Source organism: Ornithodoros turicata, chromosome 3 (genome assembly GCF_037126465.1).
Source record: "Ornithodoros turicata isolate Travis chromosome 3, ASM3712646v1, whole genome shotgun sequence".
Classification (NCBI taxonomy): domain Eukaryota; kingdom Metazoa; phylum Arthropoda; class Arachnida; order Ixodida; family Argasidae; genus Ornithodoros; species Ornithodoros turicata.
This window is the reverse complement of record NC_088203.1, coordinates 94,418,450-94,433,586: the sequence shown is the minus strand read 5'-3', so window position 1 is coordinate 94,433,586 and position 15,137 is coordinate 94,418,450. Positions and strand designations below refer to the sequence as shown.

Below are 15,137 nucleotides of genomic sequence, written 5' to 3'. Positions count from 1 at the left end.
GGACGACGAGGCATTATAGCATCGCATTTATTTTGTTTGACAAAATGAGTTTTATTTTCTTGTACGTAGGCTACTGTCCTTCTTCCTTGTCACTCATCACCTTTCAACCAATGAAGACATGTAACTGAGCGCAGTGATCTTAATTTGGAATCATGGTGAATATAAAGAAGTCATGGCAGTAGAAAGAGTCGAAACGTGTTAAATGTCACGCAGGCAAGCGTCCGTAGTCGTGTTCGACGTGTTTGCTGTATCAGACGAGCGAGCATTTGTTGCATAAACGTGGACAACGAGGTCTTCGAATGCCGACCGTCGTTGCGCAATGGCTTGTTTGTAATTTTCTCACTCGTGTGAGTATCAGACAAATGGCATGCACAAGATGATGGTACGCACAACTCCAGTTTCTCACATCGGCGTACACATCGAACAGGCCATATTTGAAGTGTGACTGTCGCTCAAACAAGATTACATGCTTCTTGTGAACAACATAGTATGTGTCGGCTACAACATACGATGGTGCTCACAAACGTAGCGTCTTCTGTGCTGCAGAAAAGTCGATATGAAAATATCTGCAGATCTGATGGAGTTTATTTCGTTGTAATGCAGGCTATGAGAATGTCTATAAGTCACACTCCACAGTAATGGACCGCCTACCAAGTCATTACCGCCATGGACAGCCCCGATCTCCTGTCATACTACAGTCCAGGTAGATATGTCATATATCAACCTAAATTGTAACAACAAGCACACCTTGCCAGTGATACATAATCACATTTACCTTGCAATTACAGACTGAAATTTTATGCTGCCAGCCTCTTCGTATGCAAGTGTCTGGTCGCCCTGTCATTTGTCATCAGTTACGACGTTCTAAATTATCTTCATGTTGTCCAGTTCCTGTTTATTGAAAGAGTTATGTAAGTATTGCGCGTCTTCAGTAGCAGTATTAGCTCACCAATGGAGTTGTAAGCACCACTTTGGGTCTCCCAGTGTTGGTGCTATTAGGATGAGGTCACAGACAAATACAAGAAACATACAAAATTATGCTTTATTGCAGTGCTTCCGTCGCGCTCCTTTTCATACAAAAGCCATTTTCGGCGGGAAAACGTCTTTCTGCAAATCAGGTAAGAAGTTTTATCTTTAATGTGAGAACACTAACGTTCGTACATGGCAGCAACCTGTAATAGTGTACTCATGCTGGCATGTCACGTTCACTTGTTCAGCAATTACTCAGTGCAGCTGCATTGCATTATGTACATGTAAAGCTCTGAAGGCCAACACTTATTGCAATCCCAGCCACTTCAGTGTTGTTTATTACATTGCCATCTGGGGAGCAGGACCTCAACTGCCCTCCACGACACTGCCATGTTGGTTGCTTTGACTACCAGATTTGTACATTTTGCATTGTAGCTCTGCATTGCAATGCTCACTCACTTTGAAATTTACCAGGACTCAACTGCCATGCACTGAGTAATTGCTAAGTAAGGCATGCTTGCACGGGTAAAGTTTTATAGGCAGGCCGCTACCCTGTACATATTGGGCAGTGGTATTTATATGAATTATTTTTCTTTTTGCAGTGGTTCTCTGTGGTTCGTCATGCGGTCATCAATTCCATACTGACTCTCTCTGTGCTGTTTGGTCTGACTCAGTGTGGGCCATTGCGAACTGTGTTATTGTCACAAAACAGTGATCTGATAGTTATTGTGGCATTGCGAGCACTTTTTACAAATGCAGGAGGGCACGCAAAGGTTGGCACGTTGTCTTGTATAGTAGTTTCTAAGCATTTTGCAAGCTGATAAGGACCACTTTTGCACAGTTTCGGGGAGCCGTTTGTGTAGTGCTTGGTGTGCTGTCTCTGCTACTACTTGATTTTGACGACAATGAAGCTGTACCCACGGAGCACCGTATCCTTTACAGACATCATAATTTCAGTGTTACTGTAACTTTAAAGGAGCAATGATGTGACATTCAATATGGCTCGAACCCTTACTCATCTGTCAAGTTGTCCACCAGGAGGCACCACGCAAAATATTTCCGCTCTGCGGTGCATTATAGCTGCGCAGTCGAATTTACAAAAACAGTCGGAGAAGGCAGCCGAGGACAGCGGACACGATCCTTGTATGATGGGGGAGAACGCCCTGAGCCTTTTTCCTTCTCAGCTCACGCGCCGCTTATACATAGGGAGTGACTTTTTCGGGTTAAACCTGATTCCGTCCGGTTATTCCCCCCCAAACTGACCTCAGACCAATTCGGGTTAAACCCGATTTCTCCCCAAATTCCAATCGCTATGAAATCCTCAAGTGACGTTTCCACTGAAGACGAACAAAGGTCGTCACGTGTAACACATGTAAGAATGGGTCACTTACTTTCCAAGCAATACACCCAAGTGTGTCAACACTGTCTATGCCTTCAGGGATTACCGCTGAAAGGTCACGATCTCGCAAAAACAACAACAAAAGAACAAAAAAGAGAGGTTAGGAAAGGACTTAATAGACAAGAGGAGAAACAAAAACACCCGATAACACCGGAAGGCACAATTATCGCCCGATTTCTCCCCGAATTACAGATTTAAAAATAGCGCCCGATTTTTACCTCCCGAATCTGAGAAAGGCATTTAACCCGAAAAAGTCACTCCCTACTTATACATCTTTGAGCGTTGTCACTGCACATAATGAATGACGTGCAGGGGTATCACGTTACGTTCTTAACCCTTGCTCCAGCTGAAGGTCACCACCACCATGGTGTAAGCCATGCTTTCTATTACATCGTATCATGGCTTGGTGTCGCTGATCACAAGGTAAGGGCTAGCATTCTGTGCATTCGTTGGGATAGCACATAATGGGAAATGTGAAGAAAACGGGTATTACCACAGGTCTGAGTATTGTTGTGTGTCTGTGCTCTCTCCAGACTACACGAAATTTGAACTAAGCACTTCTTTCGTTCTTTTTTTTTGCATAGTGAGGGATGGTCTCATGCTTTGAACTACTATTCAAAGATCCTTAATGATGACAACATTTTGTTCCCAGGGTGGCGTACTTCTCCTGACATTAACCATGTGCCTGCAGACCGGGTTTCGTACCATATCGCGAACTGTTTCCATTGACATTGGTGGAGCGAAACGTCTCAATGCCCTTTCAAGCCTTGTGTCGACAATTATTCTTGCTCCATTAGTACTGCTGCTACAGTTCTTGACAATAGTGAGTCCTATTTCTGTGGTCTTGCAATGTCAGTTAAGACATTTCTGATAAGATTATCAGACTTTAAGAATCTGTTTCTGATATATAACAAAATCTCTTCTGTTACTCAAGTCATGGATGCAGTAAAACCATAATTTTTTGCACCCCTTTTGTTTGTTCAGTGACCTCCTTTCCTAACAATATTTTTTTGGGGGTCTGTATGTACAATCTACCCGTTATAGATACGTTTTATAGTCACACCCACCAGAAAGTACACTTTAACCACTTCAAATCTAGTGGATCATGAACCGTTTTTTCACAGCATTATTTTAAATAGCGGTGCGTGCAGGTGCGGTTATATCCACACGACAACCTGATTTGCAAATGGAAATCAAACGTTTTGAAGTCTGTGCAGATAAAAAGCGGAAACAACCATGCGCCTCAATGCAGTCACATTGCTGTGCAGTTAGCTGGTATTAATGGAAGACCATGGATGACACAATGTTCAAAAGCAATTTGTATGCTCAGAGACAACAGTATTTGTCACGCAATATTTTTGTCATGCAATTGTATTCCTACGAATGCAACAATTGCAGGTGTGCGGACAAAGATACTGTCAGTGTTATCCGCGCTCTCCTTTAATTATTAATAAGAGATGGTGAAAGGGCCTTGGCAACGCTATTGCTAAACAAAGTCACCTTTACAACTCTTTTAGGACGAGGCCCCATCTTGGTGGAACTTCCTCACTCCACTTCTATTTTCAAGCACGATTTTCTTTGTGTTGGACTACTACGTGGAATCCGTCTGCGCTACGAAGCTCGATGTACCTCACAGTGCCAGGCTGGGAACTCTGACAGTATTCTCAGCTTCTCTTATATTTGGCTGTATTTGGGGAGCTAAGATATCTGGATTTAATTCCCAATGGAGTGACGGTGCATCACCACCGCACTCGCTTTCGGGAGGATTGATCTTCGCGTGGGTCATGTTTGTGCTTGGTGAGTTGCATTCTCAAAGCTAATGTAACAAGGTTTTGTGTTGTTTTTTTTTTCACCAGAGGGAGAGTACAGTTCTCAGACCTTTCAGTGTTCGTACATATTAGGTGTGTGATTATAATTAGAGCTGTGAGAATAGAAAAATTTCCATTGCGAATAGTTTACGAATATTTCACTTGCACTGCGAATCGACTCAGAATAATTTGGAATACCTCATGGTGAAATATTTTTTTGGTGTTGTGCTCATTCGATGATGTTCTGCTCCGAACATGCGAGCCTTTTCAACCTGCATAACATATCGTGAGGGAAGGGTCCCTTCTGTGTTCCGTATGGTAGACTGCATTGGTGGGATGAACTGCATTGAGAGTTAGTCAACATGTTCCATGCAGCCTGCTTTGTGTGCATCTCCTCATTTCTATGTTTACACTGTGAATTTCCAGTACATTTTTTTTGTAGAAAGTGCACATATTTCTATCTGTTACTGAACATAACTCTCAAAGTTGGGAGTACATTTACTGGAACCTGCAATGCCCAGAGTTATAGTGTTGACTATGAGCTCACAAAATTTGTAGGCTTTAGTGACAGAATATTGTAAACAGTGTAAAGCGGGCTTCACCTAACGGTCGAGAGTAACGAGGCGAAGCCGGCTTGCAGAATGGAGCCGCACACTAAATGGCAGTAACGTAAAGTGGGCTTCAGCTAACGCTTGGGTGTAATGAGGCGAAGCCCACTCGCAGAATGGCGATAATGATACCTCGCCTCAGTACTATTCGAAAAATATTCGAAAATATAGAATACTGAAAATAGGTTGCGAATAGCATTCGAATAGCATCAGATGTTCGTTTCATATTCGAAATTTCGAATATTCGCACAGCTCTAATTATAATAATAAAATGTGTGTCTTTCACAAAAATATTAAAACTTATGTAGTCAGCTGTGTGAAAGTTAATTCTTCTTCAGTTCCCATATATTAATGCAGCCACAGATTTTATTCTTTATGTATTTTAAACACAATGTTAGCCAACAGCTGCTGCCCACAGCATGCTAGAAAATTTGAATGGTCAAAACCTATCGTATAGTAACAGATGCCCAGTTGATGCAAAAAATGTGCAACATTCCCATAAGGTTACCGTATCTACTCGTATCTCAGACAACCTCTTTTTTTTTTTTTAATAATGTGTTCCAAAGTCGGGGGTTGTCCTAGATTTGAATATCCACGCCACAACGACGTCATGGCAGAGGCGGGAGCAGGCGATGGGATCGGGCCAATAGCGCAGTGCAGCCAATACCAAGTGTTGTGGTTGTCAGCGCCAGTCAGTGTGAAACAAACGAAGCAATTCACTGTCATGGTGTCGTCACTGTGCTGCGCTTGAATGCAAAGTTATCGCTTTCGCCACTGAATGCGGCAACAACTTAGCGGCAGCAAGGCGGTTTCAAGTTTCGGAAGCAAATGTTAGCAGATGGCTGAAACAGCAGGGAGAGATCAAGAATTGTGCCAGCACAGTGGATTTTGGATTCTTGGTGTGATGTGCCTGACGGCGGTTGTTGGGTGCTCTTTTAGAAAGTATGGTTTGTCTAACGCTTTGGACGAAACGGAGAACGGAAGCAGGACGGAACGGAAAAAAAACTTTTTTTTTCTAAATTTGGGGGCAAAAATCAGGTAAATAAACATGTGCTCGAAATTTGTGCAAATTCATGTGGAAAAACTTCCAGTATGCTATATTCAGGGAGAAATCGGGCTCAGTTACTCAAACTAACAGTACTGGTTTGGTACAAACTGTGATGTAACTGCATTTTCTGCCAAACAAGTTCGTGTGCATTCCTATGGACGTCTCAGTGAGTGCAATTTGACGGGTAAAAATTGGGTTTCACCCTAAAGAGGCAACCTTCAATTCGGGGTGCAAATTTGGGGAAGATTCGGGTTAAACCCTAAAACTTCAGGCTCTGTGAATAAATAGTACTGTGCATCATTTCCAACTGCTACACTACCTCCCAATCTCTGCTTACTAGAGGTGTGCGAATCCTAATATTTGGAGTCTAATTGAATATGGAATCGAATGGGGGAAAAAATGTTGAATACAGAATCAAATATTTGTGCAAATTTTACAATACGTGCCTTTTGCACTAAAAGTTTGCAAATTGTGGCCTGTGGCTTTAGTGTAATTTTTCTGCCATTGACAGTCACAAGCGAGGCATCTAAATCTTCTGTGGGAAGCCCCTGCTCTTTAATTTTACGTGATAGCATTTCCGGATTTTCAGCCGTGTTTACGCTTACTGGGGCAATTATCTTGTTTCAAAATTTGGTTGAGGCTGTTACACATTGATAGAGTTACACAGATGAGACTGTAATAGTTTCTGAACATCCACAGGTCACTTGTGAAACACACAAATCGGCGTCCTGCCTCAGCTTTGCCATGAACATCCTTTAACTTCTTCGCTTTAGTGTGTATGTCTTGCCTGGGGATGTTGGATTGCTGAAATTTTGCGCGTAAGGGATGTCAAAATTCCTCGCCAGCACCGCTAAAGGGCACGTGGGAGGGACACCGCCCTTTCCTCAGGCGAAGTATACACAATTAACTTGGGCTAACGTTATCTAACGCTAAACAACAACAGTCCAGCTGGGTTGTGTTGGTTCTGCAGCGCTAGCGATTTTGTAAAGCCGGCTTACTCCTTGCAGGAAAGCATCAGGTGAAACCCACCTTCACGGTTGTGTCGTTCATATTCGTGGGGTAGTCGAATATTTGGGAAACCGAATATTGGATATTCGATTCGAATTCGAGAGCTCGAATATTAGCATGCCCGTAATGTTTACTTCTTTTTTTTTGTGTACCCTGAACTTGTCTATCATTCAAGAAAATACTGTATGTTGTGAAATTTTGTGCAGGTACAAGGGTTTTTAACAGAATGTGTGCTTCTCTTAGAACTAACAAAGCTGTGCTGTACAAGAGCTTACATATTATTTGTTTTCCTATGTATTTCTCTTGCAGCCACAGTAATACTGGCATCTCCAGACACAAAAGGTTCAACAGCAACATTTGTAGGCTATTCAAGTAAAGGAGACCCCCTGTACAACTTCAACGGGGATGCCTTGCAACGTCAGCTCTCGCAGTCTCTACCATCACTAATCAAGCAGGGCTTGTCCCAAATCATGAAAGAGTCAGATTCCAGAAGGATCTTCTATTTTCTCTGTGTCAATTTGGTATGGTCATATCTTCTCTGTTCATAACGGGAAGATATTATTGAAAGCATACGTGTCTTGTTCCTGTCAGATATTTACTTTTGTGGAGCTGCTGTATGGGATGTGGACCAATTCACTGGGACTGATCTCTGATGGATTTCACATGTTGTTCGACTGCTCCGCCCTCGTGATGGGGTTAGCAGCATCTCTGCTTGCAAGGCGGACAGCCTCAAAGACATTTCCTTACGGGTAAGCACGTAACTTCCCCCCCCCTTACATTAACAAGCTACATACAGGGTGTTTCACCTAATATGTTACAGAAAATTAGAACATAGAAATTAGAAAATCTACTTGGTCAACAACTATGTGGTCAATGGTATCTTCGGTGAACATTTCCCGTGACTTACAAGCACTGTGAGATCAACTTTTTCGGTCGCAAGGAATCTCATTTTCACAATTGAATTTGGAAGCATGAAAATGCATATTGCATTTATCCCATTACATTAGAAAACATATTCACTACTACAATAGTAATAGCTAACAAAAATAGTTAAAATTTGTTTCAAGATGGGCAAGTAGTTGACGTTAAAGTTTTCATTAGGTACCTAAGATTATCACCTCTCCTGCACACTGTGGGCTTTAGTTCATGGGTCTTGTTACACCACCATTGCAACATCAAAATATTATCAAAAGAAAAAAAGTGTGACTAGCTGTCCAATACTGAAATGCCATAACAATTTCAGTTTTTAGGAGCACATGTTGCCTTTTGTCTTCTGGAGTATTTTAGGGAATCGTACAAAACTAAGCTTGTACATATTTCAAGGTAGGGTTAATGTGCACCGTGAATCAATTTTTGAGCCTTTGTTACGACACATTCAATAAAACATTACAAGAGAAGCCTATAAAAACCAGATCCTTATAGTATGATGTCTGGCTGTTTTTAGGGATATTGGTAGCAATGTTGAACTGAATGTAAAGATGACAATTTTGCACAGTGATATGAAATGCACCTGTGTTATTTTGTAGCTATGGAAGAGTAGAAGTCCTCTCGGGGTTTGTCAACGGCATCTTTCTCGTAGTTGTTGCCTTTATGGTGTTCAGCGAAGCTGTCACAAGGATTTTTGATCCACCAAATGTTACCACTGAACGTTTGCTGGTAAGTGAAGTCTTTGAAATCCTTCCACATTCCTCCTTTGGCTGTGTAATGTTGTCTCAGATCAGTTTCCAACTGAATCTCATAAAGTTGCGTTTTGTGTGCAGACAGTGTCAGTAGCAGGTCTAGTCGTCAACCTTTTCGGAATCGCCGTCTTTCGTCACAGCCACGGTAGCCACGGCCATTCTCATTCTCATGGACATGGGTCTAGCCATAGCCACAGTCACAGCCATTCCCATGGGCATGGTCACTCACACAATCATGGTGGAACTCCAAATGCAAACCTTCAAGGTAGTGAGATGTATCTTTCCATTGTACCTCAAGGCCATTGCCTTATGGACATGTGGTATTAACCTTCCCCCCTTTTGTTTTCTTTTGATACTTTCAGGTGTCTTTCTGCACATACTAGCAGACACGTTGGGGAGTGTCGGAGTGATAGTGTCGTCATTCCTGATTGACCAGTTTGGGCTTCTTGTAGCCGACCCTCTCTGTTCAATATTTATAGCAGTGCTCATCTTCATTAGTGTCCTTCCACTGTTAAAGCATTCATCTGTGATCCTACTGCTGAGAACACCTTTGGAACTTGAAGAACGGCAACTCTCTGTTGCCCTAAACAAGGTACCAATCCACAGAATGTGATTTAGTCCCTTCATGGGGTACCCCTGTTCTTTTGCCAACAGGTCCTGAAGATCGAGGGTGTTTTATCGTACAGCAAGGAGCATTTCTGGAACCACACTAATGATGTGAAAACAGGGACCATTCATGTTCAAGTTGCTAGGGAGATTAGTGCACATAAAGTTCTCAACCAGGTAAGAAACGGTTTCGCTGAAATCAAACTTTCGCTCCCATTCCTTATGTCTTCGTTTGATTAGCTCAGATTTGATGTGCAGTTCCATTGGTTTTGTATTGCAGTTGAGTTTGGTAAATACACTAGTAGGTGTGTGTGAATATTCTAGTTCTCGAATTGGAATAGAATATCCAATATTCCGTTTTCGGAATATTCAACTCTTCCCCGAATATGAACGACACCACCCCTAAAGTGAGCTTCAACCGATGCCTCCCTGCATGAGGTGAAGCCTCCTTTACGAAGTTGTCAGTGCTGCATGACCAACACAGGCGAGCCGGTGTTGCTTAGCACAAAATAACGTCAGCCCAAGTTAATGTGTTAATTGTGTATGCTTTGCCTGAGGAAGGAGTGGTGTCCCTCCCAGGTGCACGTTAGCAGTGCTGGCGGGGGATTGTGATTTGATGTCTGAGGGGTTGCCTACAGCCCAGGTACAAAAAGGGTGTCTTACAGACGTCCCTTACTTTCAAAATTTCAGCATCACAACTTTCCCAGGCGAGACATATACACTCTAGCAAATAATTTAAAGGATGTTCATGGAAAAGCCGAGGCAAGACGTGATTTTGTTTGTTTCACAAGTGACCTGTGGTTGTTCAGAAACAATTACAGCTTCATGTGTGTAACATGCGTTGGCTGACATCAAATTTTGAAATCGAGATAATTACACCAGTAAGCGTAGACTCACCTGGAAAGCAGGAAACACTATCGTGTAAAATTAAAGAGTAGGGTGTTCCCACAGAATTGTTGCATGTGTCTCATGTAACAGTTAATGCCAGAAAAATTACACTCAAGCCGCGGGCTACAAATTGCAAACTTTTAGTGCGAATGGTCCATATTGTAAAATTTGCATGAATATTCGATTCGGTAGTCGGCATTTTCCCCCTATTCGATTCGGTTCAACTTCAAATATTCGGATTTTCACATCCCTAGTAAACAATGAAGTTGTAATGGATAACTATCAAGGAGTGCTTGACCATTTATACAAATGTTCACATTCCTGTATGTGGGCACGTCACATACCTAGTATTCATCTAGATGTGAAGGTAGAGGTCTACAAATCTGGCGTACAAACATAAACGTTTACAAAATTTCATCATTATACTAGCGGATGAATAGTTTATGCATAGAACCGCAAGGTTTAACCCGTTTCCTCCCCAAATTTGCACCCCAAATTGTAGGTTGACTCTTTAGGGTGAAACCCGATTTTTACCCAGCAAATTGCCCTAAGTGAAACGTCTATAGGCATGTACACTAGCTTGTTTGGCAGAAAACGCGATTATATCACCGATTGCACATCTTGATTTCCCCAATTGTTATCCCCAAATTGGGAAATAAATATTTCCCAAAACTTCATGCTCTATTCATGCATAAGAAGCATCTCTGTTCGTGGGAATCGTGGCAGACATATTTTTATGTAATGGCAACTTTTCATCAACCGTATCCCATCAGCATTTGATAATAACTCCTTCGAGTTATTGTTAGAGGTGTTCACGCTTTGTGCTGTGCCTTTGTGAGTTGACAAAAAATGAACGCACATACAAAATAATTTTGCTATCATGTATATTCTGGGCAGCAGCTGTCTCTGGTCTCGCTTGTGTCTTAACAAATCTTTCACTGTCCAACTTGGTGCCGAAGTGTGTCATGCTGTGCCTTTAGCTGCACTTTTTTGGTCAAGTGTGGATGGTGCCTTAACCTGAGCGCTCTGCATGGTGAAAAGTGAAAATGTTTGTAATATATAACATTTTCGTCATGTGGACTTTTTTCTACAAATAGTGAAACCCGCATATAACGATATTGACGGTAATCGCGAATTCCATCGTTATACGGGGTACATCGTTAAACGAGGGCTGACCTAAATAGCGCGTCCCCGAAAAGTCGCGCGCCACCCCACGTGTAGCAAAAAAGAAAGAAAAGAAAAACAAACAGATAAAAAAAAACGCGAAGCTGTGTGACATCGCAGTGGCTTGGGAAAACAGCCGTCAGAACTCATAAAGGGAAGCAGACAACATAGCAGGACAACTTCTGGCAACACTACACGTCACCATTCCTCAAGTCAGCTTCACCTAACGCCTCCGTGCTTTAGGAGAAGCTCGCTTTAGAACACTGTCGCGCGACTTGCGGGTTGAAAGCACGTGCTAGGCATTTTGAATCATCTCGCGAATTTGAGCTGCATTGGCCAAATACGGAGCCATAAAAGCGTTACCACCTACCTCTTTCACTGACAGTATTGGAAAATAAACAGTCTTGCCTCAATTTTTGTTTTGGTTTAATTCTTTTGATGTGAATTTCAGATGATACGAATTTTTTCCGCTACCCCGTGAGATTCGTAGCATCGAGACTCTACTGTATCTTATCGCGGCGAAAATCGCCGCGTGGTTACGCGCACGGGACAGCGTCCAACATCGTTATACGAGTACTCGGAACGCGGTCTCCATCGCTATACACGGGTCGTTTCCCCATAGAACCAATGTATATTTTGACGGTAAAATCATGAACCATCGTTTTACGAGGGATATCGTTATACGCGATATCGTTATACGCGGGTTTTACTGTATAATGACCGCAAATGTGCGGATATACTCAATACCAGTGTGGGTTTGGATGCGGATATACCTATGTCAACTAGCGCAGTTGTGGATGCGGTCGCTCATCTTACATGCGTAGGTACACTGCGGCTGTGGATACTGGCAATGCTATCCTCGCACACCACTTCTTCGAGTTATTGTTAGAGGTGTTCACGGATGCGGTTATACCCGCAGATACACGTGGATATCTTCGCGACATCGTGGTTTATGGATAGAAATACAACATGTTGAGATCTGCGCGACTAAAGTGTGGATATCCGCAGTTTATCCACACTTAAGCACCAGTGTGTGCCTACGTCCTCTCGGTGGACCCATAATTTGGAGCCCGCAGTGAACTGAAAATGGTATACATTGCAGTAAAACCCTCGAGACTAGGGAGTTGACAAAAAATGGATGCACATACAAAATAATTTTGCTATCAATGTATATTCTGGGCAGCAGCTGTCTCTGGTCTCGCTTGTTTCTTAACAAATCCTTCACTGTCCAACTTGGTACCGAAGTGTGTCATGCTGTGCCTTTAACTGCATCTTTTTAGTCAAGTGCGGATAACACCTTACCCCGAGTGCTTTACATGTTGAAAAGTGAAAACGTTTCTCATATAACATATTCGGTATGTGGACTTCTTTCTACAAATATAATAATAGGGTTGGTGAGAACAACTGTATAATAGGAGTGCACCATATAAGGCACCTTATGTATACTTGTCCTGTTCAGTAGTCACAAGCTGTCAAATTTGATAATTGTGGTGTGTTTAACAGGTTAGTGCAATCTTCAAGGAACTAGGATTTCAAAACTTCACAGTCCAAGTAGAGAAAGAAGAGTACTTCCAACACATGGCTGGACTGCGGAATACAGCTGCAACGAACATGCTCGTGCACTCTGCAAATTCCCACTCAATCAATGGAACTTTGCCTGTGATGATTGTGAAAGCTGTATGATCACACAATAAGTAGCTAGTTTTTAAGTTATCACCTGTCTTGTACAGATATTGTGCCTCTATTGAGTTCTAATAAACAGAGCTAGGAATATTTTTCGACACATGAAAAAAACTGTGGTCTTGCAAAATGTGTGGTATTAGCCATAGCCTGGTTTTCAAAAACTGATGGTCAGTCAGACCTGATTGTTACAACTTGTAAGAAAACATGAGGCCTGACTCGGAGTACGAAAAAATGAGCACCTCATAGGTATGTCACATTGTGCAGGTCTTATAGTGAATTGCATACAATCAATGGCATTAAATATTTTTGTCAATGTTGTGAGAACTGTGCATCTTGCATATTACTGAGGCTGTGCCAATGTCCTTTTTCTCTTTACGCATTCTACGTATAATAATAAAGAACAACAACTTCATGAGCAAAATGCATCGATAAGCTTAAAGGGACTATGAAACGATTTTTTTCTTCGTTTCGTTCGAAAGAAGACATTTTTCTGAGTCTAGAACCGAAATTTTACTTTCGTCGCGCGAGCGGATTTCTCGGGAGTGAATTTAAACGGAGGAGCGAAGGGAGGACAGCTAGCGCCGCGCCGTGGCGAGCTGCCGAGCGGAGACACAACGGGCAACCTGACGCGACCACGGCCGGCTCAGCAACACGTCATCGTGACGTGTTGCCGAGCCGAGGAATCCCGCCAGGAGCATGCGCCGTAGGATCCCGCGTATGCGTTCATCGGGAGTGGAAATCTCCATGACAGCAGCTTTCGCGTGATCGGCAGATTTCGGCAGTGGCGGCAGCCACAGCGCGAGCTCGCGGCATTACTTGCCATTGTGCAACACCGGTGACGTAACGGGGAACCGAAGTGCGGTCCGTACAGTTACACGATCGGCAGGGAAATATGCGCGGGAGAGGAGGAACGCGGAAGAGACATTTCCAGCGCGCGCTCCTCGCAGAGTGGAGCGATTTCGTCCGGAAAAATTTGTGGCATATTAGTTTCTCTGCGGGAAGAACAGTTTCCACCGAAAAAAAGTATGGGGGTTCGGGAAATTTCATAATCCCTTTAAGGTCAACTGATATGGAGGGTGTTTTTTTAGTCTGTTATACATGTTTAATAAAAAAAGCTATGAGAGCAGCATAGATACAGTTTTTGCGCGTGTGTCATACGACCTTGCGGAATTCTCTCAAAGATCAACTGCTGCATGACTAGTAATTACCTAGGATTCATCAACTCTTTAGTTTGGGCGTTTTCGTTAGGGATTTTGGGCAAAACTGAGACAGCAGAGTGGAAGCCCGTCCTCGTTGAAAGCCATTCGATTTTCGAAAAATCTTGAAACGAGTAGGTACGTTGAAAGATACATTGCCGAATTTTGCCATGCCAATGAAACGAAACCGAAACATCGCCAATCAGGAGCGTAGGAAGAACGGCGCTCATTCCACTATGCCCGCCATAATTCCACATCAGTGGGCCACATGGTTTGGCGCGATAGAGATGATTGGAGTAGAAGCTGGTCTGCTGGTTAGATCAACCATTTTGCTGTCTGGGGTTTTTCCTGGGTTTTCCTCAGACGCTTTCAGACATATGTCGGCACAGTTCCCTTAGAAGTCGGCCCAGGACGCACATTCCCCCAGGGCGCGAGTCGTGACGTTGCCCACATACGTGAGGCCGACAACGGCAAGCCCTATCGCCACCACCACCACCACCACCATTTTGCAACGGCCGACAACGGCAAGCCCTATCACCACCACCACCACCACCATTTTGCAGTCCAGCTGGGCTGTGGTCCAAAACAAACCCTTGAGTAGGTGTTGGTCACTTGACAGAGTTGCACCACGTGACCAAGGGGGTATGCGATCCTCGAGTTGGTTGTGGACCGGGCGCGAGCACGATCTTCGATATGGCGACAGCAGACGACAGTGGTATTTGGGCTTCGTGACATCAGAACCTCTGGCCGCTGCTTCGCTTTAGTATGACGGTGTTGAATTAGGTATGGGGTCATCGGCCTGTGTGCATAAAGCATGCACGCATTGATTTGGGGGTATTTACCGCCCATTACTAGCTCTAAGAGGCGTAGAAGCAGCTTTCGACCTTCGCATGCAACGACTTCTTGTTTTGTGTGTATGGTCCCGTGCACGTTGCTCTAAAGAAAACACCAGGTCGCAAAGTACGCACTGGAATTTCCGGGCGTCCTCCATGATGCAGCCGAGACGACCATAGATGTCTATGCAGGCGACAGCTCTCACGTCAATACTCTTAGATACCGGAGTCGCTACCCTCGGGACCCG

General features: G+C 43.4%; 1 protein-coding gene across 2 annotated transcripts; it reads left to right on the top strand.

Moving 5' to 3' along the window:
- The first annotated feature begins 155 nt into the window (after positions 1–155).
- On the top strand, positions 156–13,178 carry LOC135388854 (proton-coupled zinc antiporter SLC30A5-like). 2 transcript variants are annotated; one of them, XM_064618698.1, is made up of 16 exons: positions 156–347; positions 604–703; positions 789–911; positions 1,052–1,118; positions 1,572–1,742; positions 1,811–1,898; positions 2,715–2,791; positions 3,021–3,191; positions 3,886–4,165; positions 7,150–7,361; positions 7,432–7,589; positions 8,367–8,496; positions 8,601–8,784; positions 8,882–9,111; positions 9,174–9,302; positions 12,681–13,178. In XM_064618698.1, exons 2-16 carry the CDS (start codon positions 639–641, stop codon positions 12,858–12,860), a joined length of 2,265 nt encoding a protein of 754 aa, XP_064474768.1. In that variant the 5' UTR covers positions 156–347; positions 604–638; the 3' UTR covers positions 12,861–13,178. The 2 variants fall into 2 exon arrangements, with proteins under 2 accessions (XP_064474768.1, XP_064474769.1); XM_064618699.1 differs by having other exon boundaries at positions 156–382.
- Positions 13,179–15,137: the final 1,959 nt, after the last annotated feature.